Source organism: Monopterus albus, unplaced genomic scaffold (assembly GCF_001952655.1).
Source record: "Monopterus albus unplaced genomic scaffold, M_albus_1.0 scaffold281.1, whole genome shotgun sequence".
NCBI lineage: Eukaryota > Metazoa > Chordata > Actinopteri > Synbranchiformes > Synbranchidae > Monopterus > Monopterus albus.
The window spans coordinates 345816-358305 of NW_018128161.1; the positions used below are offsets into that span (position 1 = coordinate 345816).

At 43.0% G+C, this 12490-nt stretch overlaps 1 protein-coding gene across 4 annotated transcripts in view; it reads left to right on the forward strand.

The window, feature by feature from the left end:
- The first annotated feature begins 782 nt into the window (after window positions 1–782).
- The window catches only part of fer (fer (fps/fes related) tyrosine kinase), a 47828-nt gene continuing 36120 nt past the window's right edge, over window positions 783–12490 (forward strand). Inside the window, exons 1-12 of one of the 4 annotated variants that reach the window (XM_020622473.1) lie at window positions 783–920; window positions 3185–3315; window positions 5275–5406; window positions 5487–5660; window positions 5808–5907; window positions 6305–6488; window positions 7247–7384; window positions 7458–7577; window positions 9643–9765; window positions 9844–10034; window positions 11115–11213; window positions 11656–11744. In XM_020622473.1, coding sequence (XP_020478129.1) covers window positions 3235–3315; window positions 5275–5406; window positions 5487–5660; window positions 5808–5907; window positions 6305–6488; window positions 7247–7384; window positions 7458–7577; window positions 9643–9765; window positions 9844–10034; window positions 11115–11188 — 1317 coding nt within the window. In that variant the 5' untranslated portion in view covers window positions 783–920; window positions 3185–3234 and the 3' untranslated portion in view covers window positions 11189–11213; window positions 11656–11744. The other 3 variants (XM_020622475.1, XM_020622472.1, XM_020622474.1) reach the window with 3 other exon arrangements.

Sequence of the window (12490 nt, forward strand, 5' to 3'; positions counted from 1 at the left end):
TGTAACGTGTTTAGGCTCGCAGATTAACCATAAAACCCAGTTAAAAAGTTATTCGGTGAGGCAAACAGTACGCCTGCCTCAAGGCAGAGGGCGCTAGTGAGCCCACAGATTCTTGCGCTACCTACAATCTTCTTCGTGCTTGTTTATATTTCCTTTACAATCTGCCTTATCAAAATGGAAGATTACATTTCCAAGCTGAGAAAATTCGCAAATCTGGACTTTCAATCAAAACATTTTTGACAGTCTGGACATTTTTGTCCAGAAGGATCTTCTTTATTGAGAACATTTGTTTTAATATTGGATTCAAACGGTAAAAGGGTTTGTAATACATACCAGCTGACAAATGGATTTCGTGTACAAGTAAAGGTAAGACCATAAACTTTTATTATTTCTAGTTAGAAATAAGCTCAATTGGAATAAATTTTAACCTCAAATTAAATATGGGTCACGTTTGTGTGAAGAATGTTGATATGAGATATAAAACACAACGCATTGTCTGTTAACAGACAGTTTGTATTTGTAAATCTGACTAAAAGAGTCAGTGCCTCACCAGCTGTCAACATCACCGCACGTCACTGGCATGCGGTAATCCCCCAAACAATCTCAAAAGGAAAGCAAGACACAGATCAATGGAGGAAGATTCACTTCAAAACCAGCACAGGAATTGCTTATCGCGACAGCTTCTCCAGGGGTGGTATTTATGTCCATACTCAGCCCAGCACATTGCTCACCGGGCGGCATAGGCGTGGCCAACCCGCCGGTTACAAGTGAAAATAAGGGCTGTTCAACATCCATTAGTTTTAACTCCAACATGACCGGCTCACTTCCAGACACCATTCTTTGTAAGTGGCGAAGAACCTCACCGCCAACTAACGTTTTGGCGGGGTAATTGCAGGGCGAGGCAGACACACCTGTCACAGGTATAGATGCTCACAATGCCGCTACTTACAAAGCCTCCGGCATAGGCTCAGTGTTTATTGAACACAACACCAAATCAAGCTGTTTTCCGTGTGTTTATTGAACTAAACTATGTACAACCAGCATGGCTACAGCAGCACTCCATGTTGTAATAGAGATTAGGTGAATAAACAAAACAAAACAGTATAAAAGACTAGGGCTTCTATTTTAAGTTATATTCTTCAATAATGTTATAAAGTTGAACAGCATTTTTTGTTTTAGTAACCTTGAGGGCTTTTTAAAGAGCAAGGAACTCTGTGAAATACACAGAAACGGAGTACCATTTTTCATATACTTGTATATGTAAAATTTAACCATAAATCAAGTTAAACGAGACAATAAAATGCTCCCCCTTCCCCCTCTTCCGTTTCCCGCGGAAGCCCTTCCCTGTTAGCCGTTAGCCTCCTAGCTTTTTAGCCGGACGACAGGAGGAGAAGCCGGGGAAACGGAGGAGAAAAACACAGATAAGAGGAGGAAATGTTCCTGGCGGAGCACGGTGCAGAGATGCGGTGACCGGGCAGTGAGCTTGCCGCCGACAACAGCCGCTTCGGGGTGTGTGAATGTGGCTAAAAAGGGCCGAGGAGAAGTGGAAAAACAGCAACTCCCCTCTCCACGGTCCCACTGCTGTTCCTCCTTATGCAGCTTCATCTCTCCGTTACTCACCGGCAGGAAACACGTTCACAGACAGAAAACAGTTTTATATCGCCGCGTTCATTTGCTAGTGTGTTTTACGCATCTTTTAATGAAACCGAACAGCTGTCGTTAGCCCGCTAGCTTCACCTTTCCATTGGTGTAAACGCGGAGGAGCGGCTAGCCTTTGCCTGGCTGCGTTTTAATCCAGGTCTGATGGAATTTCACGTTTCAGACGCTGGAAAATCAGTTTGTACAACGCAGATTTAAACAGTTCTATAGCATTTATGGATAAGTGAGGTTTCTAGTCGGCTGGAGGTAGTTTGAAAAGCATTTGGCAGTGTTTGGGTAGTCTTTTACGTGTGTTTTGAAGAAGTCTGACTGTTTTGACAGGGGTTTGGGGTTCAGGTTAACCTAACCATCTTCTCAATGTTACTTCAGAGTTTGAACGGTGTGAGAAATTGTTGTGAGTGGATCAGCGCACGTTTATTAATACGTTGCCACGTTTTCCATACATTTGATATATATGTCCATATTTACTGTTTGTTAATTTAGAGCAACGAATTGCCCATGAGGGACAAATAGAGTTGTCTGAAATGAATTGTCATTTAGCATTAAGGTTTTTATTGTTTGGGGGAAAAGGCTGAGAATATTTTAGATACACACAAAGTACTTGAGCCAACATTGAAGTTTTCTGATGAGTTTAGTCGTTTAAAGTTAGTTAGTGTGGCTTGGACACGATTTTAGGGGTTTTACATAAACTAGTAGCGTTGGTCTGCTGCTGATAATTATTTTCAAAGCTCCTGGGTGGTAGTGTGACGTTCACTTGGCTCACGAGACAAGATGGTACATGATGGGAGGTTCACGAGAGAGAGGCGATATTTTTAAGAAATGATCAGGGATGAAATGTTTGACTAAAAAAATGCAAAACAGTGCAGGTGCATTTTGGAATGTTTTAACTAATCATCTTGTAATGACCCTTAAGTTTTACTTTCTGAGTATAAATGATCACATGCAGTAAAAGACAACATGCAGGCACTGTAAAAGGTTTGGCCACACGCTCAACTGACTGGCTGCTGTCCTGTAGGATTTCATGAGTCTCCTTAGACCTTAGAACTATACATGAACTTCTAGTTGAAGCCGTGTGTGACCTAACTGAACTCCTTTCCACAAACTGAACGTGAGAAAGTGACGGGGGCGTCTTCTATGCTAATTTCACCCTCGTGCTCTGTCGTGGGCTGCTGATCTGGGTCCCTTGTGCACTGATCGTATGCCATGAGATCTTGTCACACTCCTACTCCTGAATCAGCTTAATGCTTTTATGCTATAGGCTACTTTTATGTCGCTGTCATGTTTACTTATTATATGTACAGAAATGTAAGAAGATGTGAAGATGTTGAAGCTTTTAAAATCGGTTTGAATGTGCTTGGAAAGGTTTGCAACAGTATGTGCATGTTCATCCCTTTAAGTATCAGTACAACAAACTGCAAAATGTTGCTTGAATTAAAGTACTCTCATCAGCTGATTGTTTACACATATTAGTATGTGTGTTATGAAGCAGTGTTTTTAATTTTGACTATCCTCCCACTCTCCATAGACGACCATGCAATCATTCCCTGCTTGCCCCCTCGCTGTTAGTGTGTGCGCATGAGATCAGGGATGGGGTTCGGTCGGGATCTGAGGAATTCCCACGAGGGATTACTGAAGCTGCAGGACTGGGAGTTAAAGGTACAACTGTTCACACACAGTCTGTTTTTAAAGCAGCTATAATGTAGTTGTTTATACCATGACTGTATGAACTGACAGTGAAAAACAGCATTAACAGTTCAGGAGTCTGAGCTAGTGACTGGTCAGCTGAACGTGGAGCTCCCTTTGGCTTCACAGAGCTTTACAGTGAGTTTCAGCTCACCATTTAGTGTCTGGACCATAACATTACTGTTCTGGTTCACCCTCTCTGCTCTCATCATATGGTTCCGGGGCACAGCAGGAAGCAGCTGTTGTCAGAAGATGCTCTGAAAAGCCACTGCCAACAGATAGACAAAGTCAGCCAGTCAAACAAAGAGCTAACAGAGAGGGAACACTGGACTGAGGTTCATCAGGTGGGCACAGACACCACTGCATATGAAGGATCCTGGTACTCTGTAGCTGCTGGATTTGGAAATAAACTTGGTCACGAGTTCATATCAGTGTAAAAGGTGATTATCTCACATCTTGTTTCTGCTGAAAACGGTTGAGCCAAACATTAGTTATTGCAGATTTGATTGCAGTTGAGGTGTCAGTGGAAATTAACCAGGTGAAATCAGTAAAAGTAGGAGAGGCAACGGTATACGTCATTAGATCTGTCTGTCAGCTTCAGAACCCCAGTGAACGCATTTCCCCCTGCAGTAATTTAGGGTGTCCCAACACTGCAATATTTGATATTGCCACCATTTTGTCATTGTTTTTGCAAATGACATATTATCCAGATTTTAGTGCTGTGAATGTCTGTATCCAGCCCTGAGTTTTCACACCCTTGATGCGTGTTAGGAAACTAACAGGTTAACCTTATGTGGCTTCCGAGAGGATTGGACAAGGGTAACATTGTTCTCGCCTCGGTGGCATGATAAAGACTCCCTGAGTGCTTATTGCACAAATACAGATGTATTTGTATGCCCACAAACACAGATGTATTTGTGGGCAACTTTAGAGAACAGAGGAAATTTAACCTGGTTGTTGTGCCACAACCCAAGTGGATCTGTTTATGGGCTCTTCCTATAGGTAGCATGTAAGTTGGGTTTTTGTTCGAGTTGTCTTGGGTAAGGATGCGGAGGTGGTCGTTTGTGACTTCAACAGGTCTCAAAGAGTTTTTTTTTTTTTTTTTTTTTTTTGCTGCAAGTAGTATTGCTTGTGCAGAGCACTCTTTGCATTGTGGTAGTTGCGGTTGCTTGTCATCCCTGTTGTTGGCTTGTCAGTAGTGTAGTAATGCAGTATTGCAGTTATTGTGACACCCTGCCCATACACTCATCAGATTTGGGTGGAGGTGTCTGAAACACTGACATCACAGCCACCTCACTCATTGATAGGTCATCTGCATGTAGGTGAGGAAGTGGGCGGGGTTTGAACTTTTTCATTCCTCACAAAATATATTTCTATAACCTTTCGTGTGAACAGCTGATGTCGACAGTATGAACGTCTGCAGGAGAGGCAGTCTGAAAATTCTCATTAACAACCGCTATGTCTGGTTCTTCCCGAGTGTAGCGGGACACTGTCGCTGATGACCCAAAATCTCAGGTCTGAAATAAAACTTAACATGTTCTGTTGTTTCGCTGAGTGTGTTTATTCTGGTGCCAGAGAAAGATACTGTATAGGTGCAGCGCTCAGGATGAGAGGTGACACTAAACTCCAGTCATTTCTGTTTCTTTTGTAAGGACTCAGAACCTGCAGACTGTGGCAGATGTACAATAATTGGTGAAGTTACATGAAGCTCTGCTGACAGACAAAATGTGTCCAGAGGAGTAAAAATGAAAAAGAAATATGAATAATAATATTAGCAATGATAACAATGACATGAGTCAGCCTGAGTGACTTGGAGTTCTTGGAGACACTAACAGTGTAATTGTAATTTGCTGGTTTGACTCTGCTCAGGGACATTTTTCCTCTGGTCACTGTCTAATAAGAACCAGTATAAACATGTTGGTCACCCCCTAGCTGCTGGAGACAGTGAAGCGTTTCATGACTTTGCGAGTGAAGAGCGATAAAGAGTACGCTGCCCTACTGCTCAGCATGACTCAGCAGACAGAGAAGCAGGAAGCCTGCGACTACGTCAGCACCGTCAGCAAGGTGAGCCGCCTCACCTGCTCGTCCGCTCCTGGCATCTCTGACACAGTCTTAGACCTGGTCTCAGTCCCTCTCTCTGTCAGTCATGGTCTCAGATGATTCGTCAGACGGAGGTGCTGGGTCGAGTCATGAGGAGCCACGCTGACGACCTGAACTCTGGTCCCCTGCACCGTCTGGCCACGCTGATCCGGGACAAGCAGCAGGTGAAGAAGAGCTACCAGAGTCTTCATCAGCAGCTGGAGAGCCACAACCACAAGGTCTGCAAGGAAATAAACAAAGCTACTGGGTGGGGTGGTAAATCAGACAGGTGTGACGGGCACATTTAGTATTTTTCCCTCAGTTTCTTTAACTTCTTGTGTGAGACAAACAGGCTAAATGTTGGTGCTGGTTGCTGCTGCTGCTAGGTAACCAGAAGTGACCTGGAGAAGCTGAAGGCAACGTATCGTCAGTTGAGCCGTGACGCGAACAACGCCAAAGAGAAATACAGAGAAGCTCTGGCTAAAGGTTTCTTCTCTTTACCTTATGGTTTGTCTTTGGACAGTTTATTGTATTACATCTAAAATGTTTCAAAAGAGCACTGGAAAGTTTTGTTACTGAATTTTTTTGACAAATGATGAAATGTTGCCACTGATTTACCTTTTGAGAGATTGATGTGCTCTAAACAGCTGTTTTTTCAGTTTCTGTTAATGTGTGAACGTTTTTAAAATGCTTTATTTGCTGTTAATTGGAAAATTCTTGAAAGGTTCTAAATTGTTGTGAAGGGCCTGGAAAGACTTTCTGTGGTTTTAAGAGTTTGTTGATTTTCTTTTGTAAAGTTTTACACACAAAGACGTTTTTCAGTGTAATTTGAAGTTTTGTAATCTTTGACTCCTCCCACTTCCTGTCTCTCACCGAATCGCAGGCCGGGAGGCAGAGCGTGCCCGTGAGCGTTACGACAAAGCAACAGCAAAGCTTCACAATCTTCATAATCAGTATGTGTTGGCTGTGTGTGGCGCTCGGACGCAGCAGGACGAACATCAACGCTGTGCTGCACCTGCTCTGCTTGATGCCTTGCAGAGGATGCAGGAGGACATGACGCTTGCACTGTGAGTTACATGACCTGACATGCAAACTGACATGGTGTGTCTCTGTCACTGTGCTCTGTCAGCTAACACTGGAATCAGTAGCTTGCTAGCCTGCTGCCGTGTCGATACAGCTGAAGTATTTTCACATGACTGACAGCTGTGAGCTCCCACTCCAGACGGTGGCCTTCCCTGATTACCTAAGAGTGCCATCCCAGCAAAAAACCTTCAGAAGGGAATATTTCTGCACTGCTGCCAGGCTGTTTGGGTCTGGGTCACAGGACGTTTCGAGAGCAACTCTCCCCATTGAGATAAGCCCCGAGGAAATGTTTCTACTAAAAACATATTTGAAAATTGCTACACATTCTAGCTTTAACAAAGGAAGCCAGAGCTTGTCAGGGTTTCATCCTGTGGCAAGATAATGAGCCAAAGACAGCTCCAGGCAAGATGGTTGGCTTCAAACGATGGAATGGCAGCTCAGTGTTCAGGCTTTCCATGTGAAGAGTAAAAGCAAAGCAACTTACAAACGCATCTGTGGGAGCTTGTGCAACAGTGCTGTCTGTCCAGCTATGTTTGATTTCACTTGTAAGAATTTCATTGTACAGGGATACACGTTTCCTAACTGTGCATATGTCAAATAAACACTTTGAACTTGTAGAGAGATGTAACAGGTGTGTTCAGCTGTCTGATTGCACTCATAACAGCTGGAAGTGTGGTGTTCTAAAACTGTGGACTAGTGGCATAGATGTTGTATATCTCTGTCTTTTTCTGTGTTACTGAAGTAAAAGTATTCTGGAGGAGTACTGTGAGATCAGCAGTCTTCTGACGGAGGAGATAGTGAAAGTCCATCAGGAGATTTCAGCAGCTGTTCAGCAGATTGATCCACTGGCTGAGTACCAGCACTTCATCGACGCTTACAGGTAAGAAAATCAGACGGTGGTTTCCCTGGGACCCCTGTCCCTGGTCACCCTGGTAACGCTGTTTCCCTCTCAGGTCTCCTGAGACTCTGGAGGCGATTGTGGAGTTCGACACATCCCTATTGGACGAGACAGACAACCTGCCAGCCAATGAGATCCTGTGGAACACACTGACGGCCGACAGCCTGCAGGCCATGTGAGCTACTACAAAATAAAACTCACCATGCTGTTTCCTGTTACCTGCTAGGCATGGGAGAAAAAATTCGATTGACATTAGAATCGCAATTCTTACCTTCTACATTTCTAATTTGATTTACAAATGCTAAAAATTTACGGTTGTACATCTATGGTAGCAATGTTTGTCCATCTTCAGAAAAGGAAAGCATTTGTGTGTGTGTGGAGCACTGTGTGAATACTTCATAGCCCGTCACCGACAGACTGATGTTAGCGTGGCATCGAACATATTAAACACGCAGCTCAGCGGCACACACTGCAGCACTTCAGTCAAACTGAAAAGACCTCATTTCTACAGACCCGCTGCTCATTCCTACAGACACGCCGGCTTTCTCTGGCAGCAACGCTGCAGCACAGACACACTGCTGCAGACACAACACTAACAACAACACAACCGAGCACTCTGCTTTGTTCCTCCTCCGCCTCTTTACAACACACACTAGCTACCGAACACCAGCAGTTAAAAAAGCACTCAAATAGTTTACTGAAGTAAAAGTAGCTGTAGCACAGTATTAAAATCCTCCTGCATTCAAAATATTACTTAAATAAAAACACAGGAGTATGAGCATCAAAATATAACCTGAGCTACCAAAAGTAAAAGTACTCATTATGCAGACTGGCATTTATATTATTGGATTATAATTATTGTTCATCACATTTGATGCTGCAGCAGGTAACGGTGGAGATTATTTTAATAACCTTGTATAGTTATAATTTCTAATGCTCATCAGAACCAGTTGGCTCAACTGTCTGTTAAGCTTCATCAGCAGCTCAGTGGGTCCAGGACAGATTTCAAAGAGCCAAAGTCTGTTTTTTTTTTTTGTTTTGTTTTGTCTTTTAAATTGTTTTTGATTCAAAAATTCTGAATTGAATCGTGACACCAAGAATTGGAATCAAATCAATTTGTGCATTTGCCAAACATGTGGGAATGTTTGCCTGCCAAAGTAAAAGTTATCCCTTTCAGTCCTTTTCAGAACTTGTCTCAAAATGGTGCTCTGTCCACAACCTTTACAGACCTTAGTAAAGTTCAAATACAGACTTTTCCAAAGCCTTTAACATGAATTGGTGAAGTTTGTCTTTGGTCCATCCAGCCATCATCTATCCCAGGGGGCTCCAGCCTTTTTTACTCTGAGAGCTACTCCACAGAGCTGCACCTCCTCTCACATATCAAGACCTTATTTTATAGATTGCATGTTGTAAAAAACAGTGGAAAGTTGGTTATTGTAGTTTGGCTCCTTATCAACACAAACCAAAATAGAGATAATTAAGGCAGGCAACTTAGAACCCCATGGTGTGTCCGACTGCCACAGTTTGATTAAAAAGAAAGACTTTGTGTTGCTTACACATTCCGAGGACATCACAATCTCAGATTTCCACTGCGAATAAACGTGCAGCACCCCGCTCGGAAGCGGTACAAAATGCCAGTGGATTGACAGCTGGTAGTACATCCAGTGGTACATAGCAAATGGCAGGCGCTAAGAGCGAGTTGGGCGCAGTGTTATTTGCTTTACTGAAATGTAGCCTAAATGTGCCGCAGGCCGCAGCACAGCTAGCTGCTTCCATGGCAACCTCCTGTTCCTGTACAGTAATGTTACATGTTTATCCTTTAAGTGAAGACTTTTAAGGTTTAACACAACTTTGTCCAAAAGAGGTGCTAACATCACTGAACAGTGTAGCTGATGTAAACAAACTTGACAACAGCGTAACTCATTTGATTGGCAGGTTACAGGCAAATAATTTGTTGCCAAAGGAGGGCGGGATGTGCGCATTTGATTGAACAACGGTCTGAGAGGGTTTACTGAGCGAAGCTGTATATTCTCTGAACCTTTAGGCGAGCTACTCAGAATAGGGGAGCTGCTGGTGTGGGGTGAGGTGCTGGAGTCTGTCGGCTTCAGTTCATTTTGTTTTTATGATTTTAATGTTTTTACATTTTTGTGACTTAAACATTATTTTTATTCCTCCTCACATCTGAGAAGTTTGTCTCCGCCTCCATGTTTCCATTCATTTACACTTTGTTTGTTTTTGAGGTTGTCATCTGCGATGGAGGAGCTGGTGCTGACTCAGCAGGATTTGCTTACAAAGGAGGCGTTGGCCGATGACCTCGACACTAAAATCCAGACGAGTGAGCAGAACGCAGAGAGGAAGAGCGAGTGAGTCCGAGGCTTCTAAGAACAGTTAAATGTCTCCCTCTGCCCTGATTCACTGTCTGTCTCTCTCACCCTCCTCAGCTGCGTCCTGCTGCTTAGTCAGAAACTCTCTCTCCTTGAGCTGCGTCACACCGTCCAATTGCTGCGTGGTTCTGAGGCCCGCCTCGCCTCCCAGAAGGCCCTGCTGGACGCCAAGATGGCCTCTGCCGCCACCTCCTCTCCCTCAACGCCGCCCCCCCTTGCACTGCCACGCACGCTCTGTGGGATCCACCGTAAATATTTAGTTATTGATTAGTCTGTGACCTGATTGATTTGATTGATTGATTTTATTCTTTCAAACATGCAGAACAGAACAAATGAACAAATGACAACACACATAATTACACATATCCAACCAATGCTAATCCAAAATCAGTTTGCCTACACATATTACATGTTTGAATGGAGTAGGAAGAAGTCAGACTTATCCAGTCCTACCCCATGACATCATATTATACAAAAATTAATGCTTCATTGGCTGCAAGCAGTATCTCTACATTAATAAACAGAGTATTTCCTTAATGCCTTCTCGAATAATCTTATTCTTGCATATATCTTGTATAACACATACATTTATATTTATGTTTAAACTCCTCAATTCTAGTACTATTTTTCATGTCCACAGTTAAATTATTCCATAATTTGACCCCACTTATAGAAATACAAAATCTTTTTTTGGTTGTACGTATAGCATGAACCCTTAAATTTAAGTGACCCCTTAAGTTATATCCCCCTTCCCTTTCACCAAATAACTTTAGGATTCCACCAGGTAATAAGTCGTTCCTGGCTTTATACATAAACACAGCACTCTTATATTCCACCAAATCAAAGAACTTCAACAATTTGGACTGTATGAAAACTGCATTTGTGTGATCCCTATACCCCATCCTGTGCACAACTCTTATCGCTCTCTTCTGTAATATGTACAATGGTTGAAGTGAGCTTTTGTATGTATTTCCCCAGTTTTCCACGCCATACTCCAAATATGGCAAAATCAATGAACAATACAAAATCCGCAATGCTTTAACGTCCAGCATATATCTAACCCTTGCCAATATCGATATATTTTTAGCTATTTTATGCTGAACATAACTGATATGAGATTTCCAGGATAATCTGTCGTCAACCATGACACCCAAAAATTTGATTTCTGATCTGAGGTCTGTACACAGAAGGGTAGAGCTCCTCTTTCAAAATCAAGGCATTGCAACATTGTTTTCAGAGATGCCTAATCTTTAACATTATATGTTTGTGTTTTATTTTTTTCATTTTGCTTGGTTTGCAGGAAACATTTCTGTTTTCTGTGTTTTCAGGACAAAACGAAGGAGAAGAGTTCTCGGTTCGACACTCTGCGACACTCTCTGGCCGGTATGATTCGATCCCATAAAGGCATGCTGGGCCCCTCCACCTCGGTGAGATACAGCACCTGTTCATCTCTAGTCAGGTTGTTGGAGCAGCTGCTGTCATTTGTATTTGTGTTCAGTGCTACTGTAGATGACTGCAGTGATGAGCTGGCATCAGATTTTCATGCTTCTCTTATTATGGAGAACATAGTGAAATTGTTATTTCACCTTGTAAAGCTCATTACTGAGATAATGGCACCAACATCCAAACATTTGCCCATTTCTGGGCAGGACAGCTGTGTCGGCTGCACGCTCTATGAGCATAACACAACTTTAACAAAGGCTCGGTTCAGAAGCACAGAAGATAATTAAGCTAATTTAATGAATTTTTGTCCCTGACAGATGATTCTCTGTGGCGTCTGTTTAACTGTGGCACGTTTTCTCTCAATAAAAATCAGAATATTTTCCACCTTTAGAGGTGAAGTGTGTTTTCCTGTCTTCCTCCCTGCAGCAATTCTTCGATGTCATCCCGACGTCGGAGCGCCCCCTGGCAGAGCAGGAGTGGTATCATGGTGCCATCCCCCGCACTGAGGCTCAGGAGTTATTACGGCAACAGGGAGACTTCCTGGTGAGGGAGAGTCACGGTAAACCGGGCGAGTACGTCCTGTCGGTGTTTTCTGATGAACAGAGACGACACTTCATCATCCAGTATGCTGATGTATGTAAACACACTAACACACACTAACACACACTTGTTTTATTAACCACATATGGAAGTTACACAGCCCTGCTGTAGAGGAAGGTAAATGTGAGGGCACGATTACTCAGTTTGTGCTTTTGGTTTATTCATTCGTGCACTTTATAAGATTTGTCATCTCCTGGCCAGTCTCACACTCTAGATTGCTGGGATTTAATACAGTTTTACTGTAATTGATTTGTGTGGAGCTTTGTGGATACGCTACCTGTTGTGGCTGTTAATGGCCTGAAGAAGCCTCTAATACAGAGCAGCACAAAGCGGATCACAGCATTTTCCTTCCATAATGTGAGCCGCCCCATGACAGCAGCATTCTGACTTTACCTGCTGTCAGTAACAACTGTAACATGATTGATCAGGATATGTGAAGGATATTTTTTATTTATCATGGCTCATGAGCCGATTTCAGGTTATTTTGTGTGTCTGATCAGTGATTCTCGGGGACCTCATCTGCTGAGCTCCTGTCCCTCATCAGCACCCACCTAGCAAGTTTACACATAAAGACAAATGGATTTTAAGGCCAGCCTTGCGCCGAATGACTTTTCAAGTGATATTGTGTCACAGATGAATTTACAATATAGGAATAAAATAA